Below are 21829 nucleotides of genomic sequence, written 5' to 3'. Positions count from 1 at the left end.
TTAAATATAAAGTTTATTAGACTAATATTTTTAAAATTTTGTTAACAGAATAATTTTCACTTAGCCAAATTCAAATTTGCACGGTTTACGTTAGCCATTGAACGTTTATACAATAATAATGAAATAACTTATTTTACAGAATAGTTGCTCGTTAAACATGAGATTGACGTTAATATTTAATATTTAATGTATTCCATCAATTAAACATTAACACCGACAAACAGCCGTTAGGAGTCGCGTGTGGAGGCGGCACTTTACTGGAGGGATGTCGTCGAACGGCAATGCGATGGACCCCATCGGTATCCGTCGGCGCCGGTAACCATCAGTTGAAAAACATCGCTGTTGGAGGACGTTCTGTGTGTAACCGCCGTCGGTCCCTTGGTCTACGTGTTTTGCGCAATTTTAACGGTATTCAGATTATTCGATTTCAATTTTTTTCTTTACGACTAGTTGTTCCAATTCATTTATTTCTTTCATAACACTTTAAATAATGTCTTAAGTCTCATTTACGTGATCGAAAGTCCATATTAAATGGATTTTTTTACACAATAACGTTAAATTACTGGTTTTCACATTAAATTTCTAATGTAACCTGTTGCGATAAAAACACAAGCAGGACTTCATCAGAGAAGCAGCCATCATGTTTCGAAACCGAAAATTTCAAGTGCTATGGATACTCTACTTTTTCGTCTATAACGGTAAGGATTTATACATTAGTCATAATTGTTTCTTTGGAATGGAATGATATTCTAGTATTTTAAGAATCAACGTCATGAAATCCCAATATTACCCTATGTTTCTAGGTAATTGAACATGATATAGGTAATATGTATATTTTCGATAATGATAACTAGAAAAATTTTATCGTATGTAATGAATATCAACATATTATTACAGTGTATTTAGAAATTTTAGATTGAAGTAATAATAGTTGACTATAATTAGTATTGGTAACCATTTAATGTAAATAAATAGTAAAAATATATAATATTTTTTGTAAACAATGATTGAAAATTGTTGATCATATTTTCAATTTAATTATAAAACCAACTTAATTGATGAACTAATTACATTACGACTAATCAAGAAAAATTAAATATAATTAACTATAATTACTTTAAAAGTATTGAATTATATTTTTTCTTAACAGCTAATTTCATACACATATTTTTTAATAATTAGGTAATAAATTAAATTTTAAGAGATATGTTGACGTAGGGCATCGTAATAAAGGGTAATTGCTACACGTGTGTTTAAACTTCTGATCTTAAAAAATTAAAGACTGCCAACATAAGATATTTCAGTGAATGTTATTTTAAGAAACAAAGTAATCTTAGACAATATAATGATGAAACAATTAAAATTACTATTAATCAAACCAGCAATGGTCATTTATATTTTTCCTACACAAATCATGTTCGTCAATATATGCATAATTATTTAAAAAATTCATTAAATATTTACATTTTAAATAAATTTCAATCTTATTTTTAAATTTAACATTTGTTAATAGTTTCTGTTTAAATTAAAGATTACGATACCCTATGGAAAAAGGGGAAGGGATGACAAAACAATGCGTACCAACTTATTTTAAAGATTTTTATGGACAAACTGATTCTTCCTTTTTTTTTCTTTTATAGTATGTAGAAGTTTCCAATTTTCAACTTTTAGCATAATTATCAAGCTTCATATTTGCCTATTAATAACTATAAGAAAAAAATTTTTAAATCGATTTTATTACAACTGAAAAAAAATATGTACCATAATATTATTTGACATGTACTAGTTTTCATAAAATAAATATATTTACAACCTACTTGGATTTTAAACTACATATTAGCCAAATGAAAACCAGTAACTTAATAATTAATTTTTATACATTTTATAAAAAAAATTGATTATATATTTATAAGAGAATTTTAAGAAAATAATTTTTTATGTAAAATCTTATGCGCAGTCTAAAAATTAAGTAAAAAATGCGAAAGGTAAAACTGTGTTTTGGAGTTGTATAATTAGCATTTAATGTCTGTCGAAAAAAATGGATTTTTATTATATTGTAAATATGTTTAGTTTCAATTCACCAATTTTTCAATTGTTTTTATAAAATTAAAGAATATTAAATTGTCTACAACATTTGATTTGATTTGTTGCTCATATTATATTTATGAATTTATTGTAAACTATTTATACATTTTTGGTTATTTTTTGCTATATTTGAAAAATTATTGAATTTGTTTGGAATCTATCAAAAAAGAGTTAATCATTTGTTAGACCTTATTAGGTTATCGTATATTTTTCAAATATCTAATAAAATAATTTTTTTAACTGGCCCAAGTAAAATTTTTGAAAATATATAGCTTATAAAACTACAAAACATATGCCTGAATTTATATGTTTTATCCATATAACTCTTGGTTTAATTTATGAACTATTACATAAGGATAGTTAATTGTCTATATTAACCTTGCGTTCATTAATTTATAAGTTCGAATAATGAAGTATAATAATTTAAATATAAAAAATATTAACAATTTTTAATTAAGTTAAAAAATAGGAAATTTAAAGACATTTTTTTATGCATTGATTTCTTGAGTAAAAGTTTTTTTATAAGTAATTTAGTTGTTATATTTTTTTATTAAGAAAGTACCGAACCAAACCTAACACAACTAAATATAATATTAATTTTTCGTTATATTAACTTGTACTAATTATACTATACCACTTCTTGTGACATAGTATAGTGAGTGTTGTTTTTCACTTGTCCACTTGTTATTTTTCTTTTAGTTAGTGCTTACTACAAAAAGAAACAAAACTTTTTTGCCTACGCTCTGATGAATTTGCCATTAAAATGTTAATAAAACTACTTTGGCAAAATATAATTTGCAACACCGGTTTATTACGTTTGTTATTTATATACGTTAACCTAAATACAGCCATAGTCCATTGCTGGTTATATATTTAGGTCATTCGTATTTACTTTTTACATCTTACGTTTTTTAAATTACATTTAAAATTTTCTATTAACATTCTATTTTTCTTTTTTTTTTTGATAACGTTTCTCTTTGTTTTTAATCCTCCAGAACTTATTTTTAATATACTGGATTATTGGAAAAGCAATTTGTGTATTTACTATATGATTAGTAACAATACATTTATTTAGATTTAATAAGAATTAATTTTTCAATATAATTTTTGTTAAAAATTTATTTTTTTTTATGATATAAAATTTAATTGTTATAAAACTTTTGACACCAAAAATCAATATAATTTTTGGAAATAGCATTCATTAAAACACTCAAATAATGGTTACTTATCAAGACTGAAATATGTCATCTACAGATCAGAACAATGAAGGTCTGATTTGTAAATATTAACTAGATAAATTATAATGTTCTATGTAATGACAGATGATCATCAAATTAATAAACCTAGTATAACCTAATAAAGAGTTATATACTCTTATAAAATTTGATATAATTAACATTTCATGGTGATTTTTTTAAATAATTCATTTATTTTTAGTTTACCTTATAATTGTATTTAGTATTATTTGTTTTTAATATTAAAAATAATAAAAAACCCAGCACAGGGAGGTCACGGCACAGTGGTGACATGGCATAGTTAGGTCAAGTATAATGATATCTGCAGTGATTAAAATCACTATCAAAAAACGCTTAGATGCAAATCTTTAGATAGTGTTTAGTTTTAAAAAATTGGTGGATTATTCCAAAAGCTTCATGATTTGCTGTTTCCTTATTAATATCCTGATTAAGATAAAGTATATTGAATTAATAAGGGATGTAAATATTATTTTTCATAAAAAAATTGTGTTGATCCATACATTTTTCAATAAGTTATAGCATTATAAAGTTAAAAATGTAAAAAATTAAATCGAGAATTTTCACACAAAAATAGCATTCGGTACTATTTTCACCGTGATGACAAAATAAAATCCGAAAATTTTTTTGTAATGAAGTATATTACATCAGATTTAATATAATTTAATCTAATATAAAAGTGTCAGACTTTTTGGAACACTTTCAAATGTTAAGATGGAAAAGTTAATTTAAAAAAAAAAAGTTATGGATTTTTTAATAAAAAAAAATTAAAAAAATGTCCGAAATTAGCGATTTTTAAATTTGTAATTTTTTTGGAGATTTCCTCCACGAGAGAATTTTTTTCAATTTTTTAGGGTAATGTCTTCGACTAGATACGATTTGTGATCTTTTGACGTATTGCTGAAAGAAATCGGTTGGTGAGAGCTGAGAAAAAGTGGTAACAGACACAAAAAAAAATAAAACATTATAGTAAAACCAATACCTTCTCAGCTTCACATCGAAGCTGAAAACTGTATATTTGTTATAATGAATTTATTTTTTAATTTAAAATTAGTTTTTTTTTTAGTTCGTTCATTTGTCTGTCTTCTATCATTTGTTTGTATAAAAATAACTCTAGAATTTAGAACTAATATAAATTTTAAATTAATTCTTATGAAATAATATTTTATCTTGGTACGGTAACGATAATTTTTTAACATGGTTGTCATAATAACACCGTAGTTAGTACCACATAGTTGTAAAATAAGGATTGGAATGAATGCGTTCAATTAAATGCAAAATATGCATAGTGAGACATCTGTATATAATTTTTATATAATAAATATAATTTACCTGTATATTTGAAGTAGCTAAGCATGTGTTAAAGCTTGACAAGTTCAATATTTATTTTATAAACAAAATTTAATAAAATGTCATCATGAGTGCATTATTTTTTAGTGAGAGTGAATGATTGAGTGAAAGCTCGATGAATGAGAATGCAAATCATTCGTTTTTAGATGAACTTTACAAGTTCTACATATAAAATAAGTATATTATATTTTTTTTTTTTTTAATTTGTTCATTATGTTAGTTCTGTCATTAATTTTAAGTGAAAATTTCACTGTGATGAACATTAACTTGAACTAATTCATATATAAGTACTTTACCATCATATATATATTTAGATATAAACATAGTGATAGGGGTATTATTTATGCAATCTCTTCTGACTATGTTTTGTATTTTTTACTGCAAAATAAATACAATAATAACATTTTTCATAAAACTTAAAATACTATAAATTTATTAACTGCTGCTCAATAATAAAATATATATTTACCAAATTTATTTTTTATTTACTATACAAAACTTTTCGTAAATAAAAAAATTTCATTTTTAAATAAAGAATTCATGAAATTATTACAGTTCAAAAGTATAAAAATTGTATTTCTAAAATAAATGTATTGAAAAATATTAACTAGATTAAAAGTTATAGGACTTGTAAGAACATATTCTGACCCCATTCTGAATATTAAACAATGGTATTCAATTATTTTAAAATAATTATAAATTATTAAAAACATAAAAAAATTTGAAATTTCTCCGATGTTAATATTTGTACTATTATATGTGTTTGGATGTGATAAATTAAACATTTATAAAGTTTTTGTAGAACTAATTTTTACGTTTTTGTCGATTCAAATTTTATAAAATAAACTTAATTCAGCTATTTTAAATTTGTAAAAATAATTTATATACTGAAAGAAAAGTAATTAAATTTTTAAGAATCATGTAATAAATACCAAAATAATACTTTTAGTTTAATCCATTAAAATTAAAAGACCATAGGTGCTATTTGAGTGGATCTCGAAGGAACTAAGTCTCCTTAACTTTTAGTTCTCTTTCTCAAATTATTTTTAACACTTAAAAACGTTTAAATTCCATTGTTCTATTATTTTTTATGTTGTTGTTAAAGTACAAATTATTGGTCTCGTCCACCGTCCAAGTTCACTTGTTTTACATGTGGCAAAATCAACTCCCATCAGCTCAAACATTCCATTGAATTTATTTTGCTCGCATTAGACGTCACGCTTGTATTGAACTCCCTCAAAAGTGCACTATAATATTAGATCCACGTTACAACAGGGGTGGCTATTGTTATAACGCTTCATCACTACTACCACCAATATTGTCATAAAAACAACGGTGAGTCATCTAGTGTCGTTTGATACCCCCTTGATTTAGCCCATCCAGACCCTTTATAAATGTGACAAAAAACTAGCCAAGAAGAGAAATCATCGCCAATAGCTTTTATCTACAAGCTTAAGTCGTTGTTGTATTCGATGAATAAATACAAACCATCTCTGGGGACACGTCAATACGGTCTGATACGAAAGATATATCTTTAAGTCTTTTCTTTACCTGAATCTCATCGTCCGTCCAGTCAATACAAATCGTATATTATATTTTACTGTAAGAATTTGATCCAAACAAATGTTTGCTTTCGTTTATTCTTTTAAAAATAACATGTCATTTCATTTCAAAGTTAAAAACTTATTAAATTATTTTTTGCTTACACATTATTTTAGAGACATTACTTCAAATATTTGTAAGCTGTAGTAAAATTCAAGAGAATTTATATGTTACTATCGCTGAAAAATGTGGCCCTATCAGAAATTTATTAAAAATGCAGTACGTTTCTAATAATATTGGGAATTGTTTTGGTATATGATAATAACATTATGTACTTGCATACACGGACAATACTAGTGTAGAACAGTAATATTTACTTATATACCCAAAAATTATGAAAATTACATATAAATTTATATAGAACTTATTATAAGAAAAGAAAATTTGACTTAGAAAACCTCCAAACATTTTTTGCAAACGATTTGTACGAATTAGTACAATTTTTTTTTTAATATTGTAATTCACATCAATTTAGTTGTGTATCGATCTAAAAATATGTACTTATCTTATAAGTCAATTTCTTATTAGCGCGATTTAATGTATAATTTTTCTATAACTATATTTTTGTTACACGATGAAAATAAAAGAACCAAATTAAAATATCATATTTAACAGTAGTTAAAAGTCATAGTAATGTCAAATAAAATAGTTTTAGTTTGTATTATTAAGTAAAAATTAGAAGCAAATATTCTAATGCCTAAAATAACAGTCATATATGAACACGTGTTTTCAGCTCTACGTTGAGTGATATTTAAAGAGAATCAACGTCCTCTATGTTTATATCCTCTTGTAAACTTCCGAGTAGAGTTTTATTTATTGAAAAGCCAATTTAGTGTAGTGTGGATCGTTAGTTTAAGTTAATTATAAGACTTAAAGATAAACATGTTAAAAATTACAAAAATTTCCATTATACAATATACGATGTTTTATTGATTTTTCCTTTTTTGTTACATTCAAATAGTTTGTTTTTGGTAGCATCATTTCTAATCATTATAATTCCAATAACAACGTGTATCCACTGAATTGCCTCTTTACTATCAACAGTTAATACGAAAAATGAAGTTTGACAGCGCTAAAAGATAAAGTTTATTTTTTTGGCGCAATTTTAATGAACATTTTTTGTATCTTAGGCACACTTAATGACTATGTTATAAGGAAACGAGACTAAAAATAAAATATCTTTAGAGCGGCGATACAGGACGTAGGAAGTAAGCAATAAGCCCAAAAGTAATATTAGCACTTTTGAAAAATAATTATATATATACTTTTTTTTAAACTTTATGTATAAATAACTGGAACATGAAATTGCAAAAGTTTTTTCCTTCCAAACCGAGAAAAGTCGCTTAAAAACAACTTTAGTCAATTTGTGTTCAACCATTTTTATAATAATATTTACTGACTCTACGTTACAATCTACACATCCCCAAAGTGAAAAGTTGCTTACAACTTGTTTGTCATATTACTGAAAACATTACCAGAAATCCTATTAAAAGGGGTATATATTTTTCATTTTTAAATTCTATTGTTGAGAGAATCAATTATTAAAGAAAAACTATCAAATTAATTAAATATTTTCATTTATAGTTATTTTTGTTAAAGTATAATTAATGTCGTCATAGAGAATTTAAAGCAAAATCTATTAAAAATAATTAATTTTTATAATTTTACAATTTCTTATATGACACATTATAAATATACATTGTATATTTATAAGTAATAAATTTATAAAAATAAAATGAAAATAATTTTTGAATTGATAAAAATTCGCTAGATATTTTGTACCTTACAAATACTGCATCAAATTAAAAAAAAAAAAAATAGAGATTAAAGCAAAAAAAAATTATTGAAACTGTTCTAAACTTTCATTGTTTTTTTTTTTTAGAATTGATTAAAATTTTTTTATTTTTTAATTACACATTTTAATATGAATAGACATTAAGCAACTATTATTATTAATAATAACAATGTAAATCTCAAGATCTCCTCAGGGACGGAATAAGACCTACTATCATTCAGGGAATGAGTCCTGGTATTGTATCTCGAGGCAGGACTCCTATGGAAAATATGGCTACCAAAAAAAGTTATAAGAAAAAATATAATCTGAAAAATCTTATGTCTAATCATGTACTAATCATGACAGGCTAGTAAAATTTGTGATATGAGCGCCCTGGGGCTTTCTAACCCCTCTAAGCCTGACCATCCTTTGTGCAAGTCTTTGTACCTGCACCTATTGGCTTAGGTACAAAGGATACTATCTTGGTTTTACAAATCTATTATTACTTTTAAACAATATTCGTTTAGCACTGTTATAACCTTTTTTAAAATAACGTTGTATTATTGTTATAATTATCACACGGAAATGCGCACAATGCACCTCTGTAGTAGTAATAATATTGTAATAGTTGGGGATAGAAGAGGAAACACAGAATTGTTATTTATAAATAAGAGAGAGTGAGACAGACCCAGTCGGACATGGTTCCGGAGCAACTTGGTTTCTCATTTTTTCCCGGTCTTCTTTTTCACTTCCATTATTATTATATTGCCAGGTTTGGTTTTGTTTTTATTACATTAACGACGAAATCCGTTTTAATTACGGTCAACTATGGACAAAAGAAAAACCGCAATAAAATTTTTTAAACAACGGGGAACAAAACTATTCTAAGCAATATCGCTGGATGGGTCTCCACTAGTGTCCATGAGACAGACACACTATACTACGCTGTAATATTTTACTATTTTATTGAGATAGTTTTCAATTAAAATAAAATATATTCAATTTTATAACTAAACGATTATAAAGTAATTAATGTAATGTAAATAATAGTATAATTTTTTTTTTGCTTCGATACGAAGTTTCGAATATCTTTAAATGTTATTTACTAAAAACGTTGATGTTATTACATTTTTATAATGTTTAGTAAATATAAAAAAATATAATATTAATTTGCATATTATTAAACATTTTTTAGCTTCGATGCGAAGCTAACAATGTATTGAGAAAAGGACAGAAGAAAACGCTATCTTTTCAATATACTTTTGAATAAGAGAGATAAGTAATAATTGCCTTATCTAATTTCTTATCATAGTGTTAATACCAAGTTTGTAATGTATACACATTATCATCATATGTATACACAGTAATCATGAAAAGACAGCGTTTTCTTCTGTCCTTTTCTCAATACGTATTTCAATGTTTAATACCGTAAAATAATACATAAAAATTCAAATTTTCACAANATGTTTAATACCGTAAAATAATACATGAAAATTCAAATTTTCACAAACTTCAAAACGATACAGAATATTTACTACTGAATATTAATAAGATATTTTTTTACTAAAATTTTTCTTAAATTCTACTCTAAAAAAAAGCTATCTTAGATTTTTTTTTACATTTTATTTAAAATTTAAAAATAAATAATATTTTTAATAAAATGTAAAAAAATTAATTATTGAGATATAGCAATGGACCTAACGTATAACTATTATTTAAAAAAAAATCAACTAAAAATATTAACTGGATCAAAAGTTATTTAAGTTGTCAGTGAGTGGTGGGCCACTCTGTATATCTTCCATTTTAATATAATTATCATTTTTGAAGAAATTATGAAAAAAATATATCATTAAATATGTCAGAATAGAGCATAATAAACTAAAAAGCTTAAATTTCTTTTACGAAAGTTAACAATAGTTGTTCTAGTAGTTATATTTTATCACTATTTAACAGTTTACATTAATTCAGGAAGTTAAACATTTTAGTAATAAATATTAACTTAAGATATCGCACAGCTGGTGTTTCGGACTAATTTAAAAATACACTTGCTTTCTGTAAAAAATAAGTGCATGGACTTTAAAAATATTGTAAAAAATTAATCGGATTAATGGTATTATAATGAATCAACACAACTTGAAATTAAAATTAGTTAATGTTAAAATAATTTAATGCACTGTTTACAACAGGCAGAACAATGCATTTTACTATAGAACGTTTAACAAGTATGTTGATAGATAACATGCAAAGATGTATTATTATGAAATTATGTTAGTAGTATTACCTAATATTTAAGGATCACCATGTTACATCAGCGTTTGTATACAATTTTGTTAAATTAAAAAGAAAACATAAAAACTTCAAGTATATAAAACAAAAATAAGAATATAAATAAACTTAATATCTACTCAGAATCTTTAATAAGGAAATGCAAGGTTGCAAGCACATCTCGTTTTTTCTTTATTCTTTTAGACTTTGGGTAGAATTTCTACACCGTGTTTAAGTTTTTAAAGTTCCCATGTACACTAGGGAATATATCCTCCTATTGTTCTGTTAAATGACTCCGTAATTTATTTTTCCGCTAATGTTTTTTTTTGTACAGCAATCAGATAGTAGCAACGGACAACAGTCGAGCACTCGAAAGAGAAATTTCCAAATTGGAGTCGTATATCAATTCTGTGACACCAGATAGGTACTAAACGAATCAGTTCTGCGTTAGAACTTTAACCTTTATTCATTCACACAATCAACAAACTGATATTTAAAACCCAACAACAAAAATAAAGTTTGAATTAACAATATATTTTTTTAATTTAATAAATTTGGTATATTAAATTTATAAGGTACAATTTCACGATATTTATTGGTAATAATTTAAAGAGTTAATCGTGTTTGCTGAAAAATAATCAAGTATTCTGACATGAATTCGAGGTTTAAATAGTTAGCTAAATGTTACAGACGTTATTAAACTTGCAAATTTTCTAAATAAAATTAGCTATTATTTTGTAAGTTATTGTCGTAAATAATGCCTTAAGAATGAGCCTGGACGCGAAGATATCTTACATAGGTAAGTAATGCTTTTAAAAGCTTCTTTTTTACTTAATTTATAGTATTTACTTGAACAAGGGACAAAACATTATTAAGAGATGTTTACACAGTAAGAGTTGCTACAGGCTTAATAAAAATTAATATTTTAAAGCGATAATACGCATAAATTAAATTTCTTGGATTGCATTATCGACTAGATTATTAGCAAACAATACGATAGACATTTTTTTAAAAGAAAAACCATTAAGTATTTAAATTTAAAGTAGATATATTTGATATTTACAAATAATTTTCTAGTTGTATCAAAGTTTTTTATTTTATAAAATTTATTAGTTCTATGATCTACAAATTTGTTGCTCTGGATTATATAGATAGGTTTCCCATTTTCTCTAACACAAGCATAGCTGTTCAAAAAGAACATTATAAACAAAAAATTAATAATAAATAATAATATAAAATTAAAAATATATATTGTTAATCAAAAATGAAAAAAAAAATAATTAAAAATTATCACTGACCAAAATCCTATAGATTGAAATAATAAATAATAAATAGTAAAAAAATAATTTTTGTTAAAAAACTGATTGGTTGGTTTTATCGATACAAAAATTGAATCACGCAGTATATTTGCTGATTGGAAATCTAGGATTCCTTGCTTTTATTTTGTAGTTTTACACACTACTTTTATTCAAAATTAAGACTCGGTTACAATGGATTATATTTGAATTGGAAAAATAAAAAATATTCATATAAAAGGATTCCTTCAAAAGCAATAAAGTTCCAAGTGCGGAAGAAAATTATATAAATACCAAATGGCACGTGTTTTATTGTTACTATGACTGGCTTTGCGGATTTTAATGTCATTATTTACATTGAATAGAATATCCAATTAATTTTAGTATTTTATTCAAAACGTCTTTTTATTAGGAACAGAGATTTAAATACGTTGGTTTGACATTTTCAAACATCTTGTACTAATCTACATGTTCTCTTTTACATTATAATATGTATAGGTGTATAAGTAACTACAAGAGATATATGTTTAAGCTGCCAAGGGTCGAATTTTATGCATTTTGCGGCATTAACGGATGAAATTTAATTTCATGGTTTTTGATTCCAAAGGGGTAGTTTTTGAATCTGGAGGGTTAAGAGGATACTACTCAACGGTGATTCACTTTTAATATTCATGAGCCAAAATTAAAATACAGACAACCAAAACACTTTAGTTAGACAAAAACTTTAGTGTTTCATAACTTGTACAACTATCTGAATTCTCTAATAATAATTAAATGTTAAGATATTGTTAAAAAAATTTAAATCGCACTTGTATATAAATTAAAAGTAAAGAGCGGTTTTTAGATTTATAAAATATGATAAAGAAACTAATATTTCCCAATTTTTTTTTTATAAACTCAGTGATTCCTTGAGTTGTATAAAGTCAATAATTATATGAAAAAATCAAAAAACCTGCGCTCTAGCTATTAACAAATAAAATTAGTAAATAATAATAATAATAATAATAATTTTCAACAGGATACTTTTACCTTAGTAAATTTATGATTATATTTTAGTAATACTAATTTTCAACATTCACTCTACGTATAAAAAAAACAATCAATAAAACTATGACATAATAATTATTATTATTATTGTAACATTATACATATTATTAGTAGAAAATTATAAAACCCAGCACAGGAAGGTCAGGGCATAGTGGTAACGTGCCATAGTTGGATCAAGTATAATGATATCACTATCACAAAAAACGCTTCGATGCAAATCTTTAGTGTTTAATTTAAAAAAATTGTAGAATTATTCCAAAAGCTACATGATCTGCTATTTACTTATTTATATCCTGATTATAAGTTTTTTGATGTATAAGTGTAATATATGAATAAATAAATATCTATATATATTTATAATATATAAATATATTAAGGGAAATGATGTTATTTTAAAAAAAAGTATGTCGAATGAAAAAGGGATATAAATATTATATTTCATAAAAAAATTGTGTTGATCCATACACTTTTCAATAAGTTATAGCATTATAAAGTTAAAAATGTAAAAAATAAAATCGAAAATTTTTACACAAAAATAGCATTTGGTAACTATTTTTACCGTTATGACAAAAGAAAGTCCGAAATTTTTTTTTCATAATAAAGTATATTACATTATCATTAATTTAAGATATAAAGGGTGGCCCACCACTCACTGACAACTTAAATAACTTTTGATCCAGTTAATATTTTTAGCTGATTTTTTTTTAAATAATAGTTATACGTTAGGTCCATTGCTATATCTCAATAATTAATTTTTTTACATTTTATTAAAAATATTATTTATTTTTAAATTTTAAATAAAATGTAAAAAAAAATCTAAGATAGCTTTTTTTTAGAGTAGAATTTAAGAAAAATTTTAGTAAAAAAATATCTTATTAATATTCAGTAGTAAATATTCTGTATCGTTTTGAAGTTTGTGAAAATTTTAATTTTTATGTATTATTTTACGGTATTAAACATTGAAATACGTATTGAGAAAAGGACAGAAGAAAACGCTGTCTTTTCATGATTACTGTGTATACATATGATGATAATGTGTATACATTACAAACTTGGTATTAACACTATGATAAGAAATTAGATAAGGCAATTATTACTTATCTCTCTTATTCAAAAGTATATTGAAAAGATAGCGTTTTCTTCTGTCCTTTTCTCAATACATTGTTAGCTTCGCATCGAAGCTAAAAAATGTTTAATAATATGCAAATTAATATTATATTTTTTTATATTTACTAAACATTATAAAAATGTAATAACATCAACGTTTTTAGTAAATAACATTTAAAGATATTCGAAACTTCGTATCGAAGCAAAAAAAAAATTATACTATTATTTACATTACATTAATTACTTTATAATCGTTTAGTTATAAAATTGAATATATTTTATTTTAATTGAAAACTATCTCAATAAAATAGTAAAATATTACAGCGTAGTATAGTGTATCTCTCTCATTCAAAAGTATGTCATTTTCATGGAAAAAGTTACACACCTCCAAATTATAGTAATCATTTATTTAATATTTTTAATAAAATGTAAAAAATTTAATTATTGAGATATAGCTATAGACCTAACGTATAACTATTATTTAAAAAAAAAATCAACTAAAAATATTAACTGGATCAAATGTTATTTAAGTTGTCAGTGAGTGGTGGGCCACGCTGTATATTGAATTTTTTTTAAACTACTGAGTATTTTAGTAAAATATTGTAAATTATCATATTTGAGGTATAAATGCGTTTGTTTGATAACATACAACTTTTAAATGAAACAATATATAATTATTACAGCTGATAATTTTAAACTCTTAATTAGAATAATTACTTTGAAAATGCATTCCAAAATAATAGTGTCTATGTTGAGTATTATTATTCAATATTATTCTTGTTTATGAAGGTTTTGTAATAAAGAGCATCTAAGTAGTCTCAATACTGTAATTCTACATAATGTAGCGTAATGTGTATTTTTAAGGTCTTTAAAAATATATTTATCATTTTAGTTTATATTTTAATCACTTATATTTCTTATGTTTTGTACTCAAATATTTCTTAATAATCAAAGTAAAATATTTTATTTATAAGATATTTAATGGAACAATTGTATTCATAAAATATGATTATAATTACTGAAAATTAAAATATTTATTCGTTTTTAACTGAAAATACATATTTAATCATTTGTTTCGTAAACGTTATTAATTTTAATGTGTACAAAAGACAAACGGCTATTAAAAAAACTTCCAACTGACTGAAATAATGTAAAACGTATTCAACTTTTAATTGTATAAGATAATTGAGGCTTTGATGGAGAGACTGAGTATGCGGTACTAAAGAACTCGTTACATCACTAAATCGAAAAGTGGGTCTTCAGCTTGTACTTGTGTACTTAAAACTTTCAAAAGTTTTTAAAGTTTTGCTGGATTTCCTCGAGGAATTGTGAATGTTGATCTACATCATTTTGTGTTGTGTGAAATTTCTGTAAAAATTGTTTTACGTTCTTGTCTGCTAATATATAACATGATAACTTTTCACCCTTATGTGTCGATGTACAATTTTGTGTGACATAGCTAAATAATATGTAAAATTCAAAATGATAAAAAAAATTATTTTGTAATCAACTTTTTTTTTACTTATTAATAGTATTAAAACATTAAATTTTCGATAAATATTTCAAAATAGTTCTGATTTTGAGTTTCAAGTTATCAGTTAGTATTGCGAAAATTTTTCACTGATAGTATTAACTTTGTAGCTATTTTATAACATTTGATTAATTATTATGCTCCTAAAATGCGTTTCTGTATGTTTAAAATAAAAGATTAATTGTTAAATAGAGTAAATAAATAATGGTTGTCTTTTTTAATTAGAATCTAATTTATTTTTTTGTCAATAAAAATTATTCTAAAATTATGTGTTGTAAAATAAAACCATTTAAGAAACGTTATCTATCATATAATTAATAATTTTAAAATAATATAATTAAATTATTATTAGACTTATACTTATGTTCAGGTAAGTGCTTAAATTTAAAAATCATTGTGTGTAATGAGGCATTAATAATGATACTATATGTAAGCTGGGGTAATGTACGATGCCTATTCAATAAATTTAATAATATATATTTATATCATAAAGATTGATTAATTTTGACTAATATTATTTAATATTAAAACTACGTTACAAATATTATTAATTTAAAACTAAAAAATATTAAACTCAAAAAGCCACAAAAATTACTAAAAAATCGTGTACATGTATTTGGTAAAAAATGTTTCCACTTTACAACAAAGTTATTAACGCTAAACACATATTTAGTATATGTTTAATATGTACATTTTGTAGTAATTTTTTTGGCTTTTTGAGTTTTAAATTAATAATATTTTTGATATAGTTTAATTTTTTATGTGTTCCTTACATTCTAATATTATTTTCAAAGTTTAATTTTTGGCTAATGGTTTTGTACCGTGTTCACAATCAGGATTTGTGTTATTGAGTGAGATTACATAAAGTCTAATTTGTTGTTCACATAATAAATAATATTGTATTATACCATATCCAATTAATTATAATCAATTGAAAAGGAATTTCTTTTTGCAAAAGATAAAAAAAATACCCATACATATTTAATTATCTTTACGAAAGAGATTGGCTGATCGATAACAATTTTTAAACCAATTTTTTAGGAGTGGTAAATATTATTATAACTGTGTGGAAGTAGTGCGACAAAGAGTGCACAATGATAAAAACAACACAATCCGCATCTCGTCATCAGATTATCGACTGAGTTATTATCACTTGTATGTTTATAAATATTAAAGTGTTAATAACTTCTAAAATATTTGCTCAAAAATTATTACCAACCAGTTATTTCCTCATGATAATTTTTCATTTGATGAGTTATTCAAATAAGTATGTTGCCATTTAAAAAAACCAAATTGAGTACCCTTATAATCGATAAAAAATGGACCTAAAATATATTTAAAATTTGTATATCGAAATATATATATACTACTTAACAAAATCAAAAAACAAATTCTCAAAAATACTATTTATCCAAGAAGAAATTTAGCGGTTATCAATAAATCAATAATTCTGTATATTTTTTTGATGTGTTGAATGCATTTTTAAATCTTGAGTTTCTTTTTTTAAGTAATAATCTTAGTTTAGCCGAATAATCGACAAACGTGCTGTAATTGACGTTTGCAATGTCTGTGTTTTTTATTTGTATATATGACCATATACAATCTAAGCAAAGTAAAAGAATCCGAATATCACTAGTTATTAACGTGCCATACGTGTTATCACGTAGTTTATTGGTGTATTTTTACAACAGAACACGGCCACCTATAATAATACGTGATCAATCTACGTTGGGTTAGTCACGCGTTTATGCAACCATATAAAACACCCTTTGGAATTTAAAACCGCACTACCAGAGTTAAAAACGTATAACTTGACCGATGACAATCATTTATTGGTATCATAACCATCACAACTTTGACGATTTCTGTTTAGTATACAATGTTATATTATTTTGCTACAATTATCTAAGATTCATTAGCGATACAGTTTCATTTTAAGAATAGTTGTAATGGTTATTATGCGAATCAAAATACTACTCTCACATTTAATCTACTAATAAAAAGACAAATACGAGATATAAAGGGAAAATTTAAGTTTTTTTATCAACTTGCAAAAATAAAAGTTAAAAATATTGCCGATTTATTTTGTCTTAGATGCACGTTGCGGCAAATCTGGGGTGTTAACAGAGAAAATATTTAAGTATTAAAACATGTGAATTTCACGAATAGGAGTTTGTTTCTTGCTAATCACTCCAAAAAATTAGGAGTAAAAAAAAATCATGGGTTTTTCATAGTCACATTATTTGCAGATAATGGTATCCTAGTGCCGCTCGGGGTACCCTGGTTTACCTGGAGAGGTAAAATACCTGAATTGGGTTCTGAATTGTTTTAACTTTTACAGAATTCAATAATAACTAATATTATTTAGAAATTTAGAAATTAGAATCATATTTTAATTAATTTTTTATTGATGAAATTTGATTTGTTTATTAATTATTATTGTAAAAAATAGTACAAAGAAAACCAATTTTTTTTAGTCTGAAATAAAAGTACAGCAATTACTCACTTCACCGTGGCTTTTGAGCAATTGTCCAGTCATTATTTATGAAAGTATTCAATTAATTCATTAAAATACAGCAGTGCTATCTTTAAGGATTATTACAAAGCTTATTAACTAAAATATTCCATCGTTCGCAAAGTTAATCACATACTTAGAGCAGACGGTATCATTACATTTTTTTTATTTATCGTTAAGTTTCGATAATTTCCAATACGAAATGTCGTAATTTAATGTGAATAGCTTTTTTTAATGTCGTTTACTTTTCATACTGTCTGCATCGCAATGACACATAAAATTCGTGTTCGATTTTTTTCCTCAAAATATTCTCCCATAAGACAGTTCTAATGCTGAGGGATTTATACTAAGCGCGACGGCTTTTGCGGATATCTCCGATGGACACTGCAGTGGCCTAAACGCTGGGCCGAGTCGCCGCGTAAAATTGAACAACTCCTCGCCTAGTAACTGTGCATTGCGATGGGGTGTACGACAACGACGACGACGATACTGAATTATTCGGAAAACCGACGGCCGAGGGCTGTGCCCGTTCAATAAATTATCCCAGTTAAACCTTTTTTGACGCAAACGATTCCAGCTGTTCGGTTTCTTATTTATATTGTATTTATTAGCCGCAAAACGTCATTTCAGATAACGTCTTTGATAATCCGACGTTCTTTGAATTTTCTGGATCAACTATCCTTCCCTACAACTTTCTCGATCTATCGGACACGCATCTTCTTTTACCAGTTAAGAAAAAAAAAAAACAACAACAACATTTTCGGTTTTATAGAATACAAGATTTTTAAAGCTATTGTGTAGATATGATGAAATATCATGTCTTTCCCATAACAGAAATTTTAAAATTTTAGGGATAATATTATTTATGGTTTTATATTAATAAAACTTTGGATAGTTGTCACAAATAAAAAATTAATAAAACTTTATAGTAACTGTAGCCAGTCTATATAATTTTTTTATACTGTATTATATATACAGTGTGCCATCAGGTTTTGACATCTTTAATAACTTTTGATTTATTTAATATTTTGCGTTACTTTTTTTTTTTAACGATTTATATGAATTTAAATTACTTAAAAGAATATTTTCATTACTCGTCTATAATAAGTAATAAAAAAAAATATATATATATATTTTAAAAATTGTTTCATAATTTCAAAACGGCCATTAATAAGATCTATTCTTACAAAATAAGTACATCTCATAATTGTGTTATTTATAATACTCCGCTCTAACTACGTATATATTCTATATAACTGCTTGTAACTCTATAAGTACTTATCCTAAAGTTGTTATCGATCCATCAAATTTTTTGTAAGAAAAGAACTAAACAGCAACTATTTTAAAATTTCTAAAAAATATAAACATATATTTTTATTTTCTTCTTATGAAATACATGTTATAAAAAATATGCTTTAAAGTAGTTCTAACCCTTAAAAATTAATACATTGAAAAATTAGCCAATGGTGGAAAAATTATATCACGATTTTCAATTTTTTTTTTTAATAAAAGATTTTGACAATGTTATCCTAGCAAAATATACTCCCAACGGCGAGTATAAAAATTTTTTTTTAAAAAACGCTCATTGTCGCCCGCAATTTTTGGATTTAAAATCTGAAATATTTACTGAGCCTACTTAAAAATATTTCAAAGGTACGCTGAAAATTTCGTTGAAATCTATTGATTTTTGACCAAATTATGAGCTTTTTTTGTTTGTTTTTTTTAAGTCTACGCATCTCGATTTTGTTTAAATTTTATGTAAATTTCACTAATAACACAATATTTAAAGATAAAATGTTTTTGATGATTATTAAGACTTCTTTCGTCTACCTATTGTTTCGAATAGTAATTAGTAGATTATTATGAAGTATGATTGTGAATACACCTAAGTATTTTTTAGTCACATTATTCTTTTAATTATCACTTAATTTACAAGTGGGGCTAAGTTTTTGGTAAACTGGTTTTGAAGTTAATTTTTTTACACAACACATATCGTGCCACGCATAGCCGTGTACATCTACCGAAATCAGTGACCAACCTGTAAAAACAGCCCGTTTAACTATTCGGGAGCGAATAGTTAAACGGAGTAATTTTATAATTATTAATTTAAATAATTATTATAATTTACGTTTTTTATTTTTATATAAAAAAATAACATACTTAAAAGATATATACCAAAAATTTTCCTAGAATTTAAATTAATAAATGTACAATGTGTCAAAAATAAAATAACGATTTCATCTCAGGAAAATGTTTTAACCGTAGAGTATTACATTATAAAAAATATCTATGCATTTTGTATAATGCTTAAAAACTTTACCACTAAAATGTTTTAGTTATTTGTATTCAATCAAAAATTCTTTGAATCTATTCGAAGTATGATTTTTTTAGTATTAAATTTTATAATGTCATTTACAAAAGTATAGATAATCATTGGTAATTGTAATTCATTTTAAGACGTGTAATAAGATTTTAATTAAAATATTTGATAAATTGCTATAAGAAGTGTAAGTTCAAGCAAAGGTGTTTTCAAAAAGTGTCTATTCCTTAGCCACAAAGCAGCATATCTATTTGAAGTTCCTGTACTTAAATTCAGCATAACTTGGCGCAAAATATGTACAGTACAATACTTCTCACTGGCATCGAAGAATGTTTGTGCCTCGGAGCTTTCTTTGAAAACGTGTCACAAAAAGGAATTCAAAATAACAAATTGCCAAAAATGTTATTATGAATAATACAATAAAAATTGTTTTGGGTAATAAATAATAATTATTTTGATTATTAACAGGGTTTGATGCCTTATGTTTACTTGTTTGTCATAGTAGCAGTTGTATTATAATATTTTTTAAGCGCCTTTATTGTTGGTGTAAAATATTTGACGGTATTAAGAGTGCTTATAAGCACAGTTACTATAGTAACTGTTACATACTATTACCCATACATTTAATAGCTTTAAAATTAAAACTTTGCAATTTTCAATTTAGAAATAAAATTAATTAAAATTTGTAATTTTCTTAAGAATATTGCAGGCTTTGAACAAAATTTGATTGAAAACATTCTTTCAAATAAATTTATTATCTTCAATATAAAAACGTCTTTATTCTCTCTCAACCCCCCCTCCCAAATAAAACATTAATGAAGCACGTAAAAAAGTTATTTACTTTATATGATTAACCCCAATGAATTAAAAAAATTCTCAATAGCATACCATTAAGCGTCATAAATTATAGATGGTTTTATTCATTCATTTGGGAACCATCAAGGAGATTTTGTTTTTCATTTAAATAAAACCTCTTTAGCCTTAGATTGTTAAAAATGTTATTTAACATAAAATTGAAGTTCTATTACGTATTATATTTATTAAATGTACTAAATGTATAAATAAATATCTATAAAAGATAATTCCCTGTGGTTTAAAATAGTTAATCTAAATTGTAGTCTTATCAGTTTCTTCGTAAAAGTTTTTTTTTTAAACAAGAAGAAATAAATAAATTAAATGTTTATCAATATTTTATTATAAACGGGTAAATTGCTATTGACCAGTCAATTTCTTACTGAGAATATTATCTAATAATTAAACTAGTTAATTATATGTGTTCCTAATTGTAAAATTAAAGTTGTCATCCTTATATAGTATAAAAGATGAACATAAAACATGCTTCATGACTAATAAATTGAAAAAAATGTGTAACTTAATAAAACCAATAAAAATATTGTGAATACTATATTTATTTTTCGATTAATTAAAGGGTTTATGATATAAGGACTTCTATAGATGTTTATAATAGTAATAAACTTAAAAATCATTTATGATTATTGTGAAATCGTAGTTTGCCATTGAAAATTATGATCAGTTATATTAGTAGTAGTATTTTAACAATATTTAAATATATAATGTATATACAAGAATTAAATTAAAATGGAATTTGCACTTTTAAATAGTGAAGCATATACTGGAACTTCATTTTAGCATACTCATGCTCCAATACCTTGAAAGCTTGAATT

The 21829-nt window shown here is 24.7% G+C and overlaps 1 protein-coding gene across 1 annotated transcript in view; it reads left to right on the top strand.

Moving 5' to 3' along the window:
• The first annotated feature begins 327 nt into the window (after window positions 1-327).
• The window catches only part of LOC126896936 (uncharacterized), a 171007-nt gene continuing 149505 nt past the window's right edge, over window positions 328-21829 (top strand). Inside the window, exon 1 of the mRNA XM_050670134.1 lies at window positions 328-698. Coding sequence (XP_050526091.1) covers window positions 641-698 — 58 coding nt within the window. The 5' untranslated portion in view covers window positions 328-640. The remainder of the gene's footprint in view (window positions 699-21829) is intronic.

Source organism: Daktulosphaira vitifoliae, unplaced genomic scaffold (genome assembly GCF_025091365.1).
Source record: "Daktulosphaira vitifoliae isolate Bord-2020 unplaced genomic scaffold, ASM2509136v1 Scaffold_1, whole genome shotgun sequence".
Lineage (NCBI taxonomy): Eukaryota > Metazoa > Arthropoda > Insecta > Hemiptera > Phylloxeridae > Daktulosphaira > Daktulosphaira vitifoliae.
Note: the sequence above shows the minus strand (reverse complement) of the source record. Positions and strands in the feature narration are given on the sequence as shown.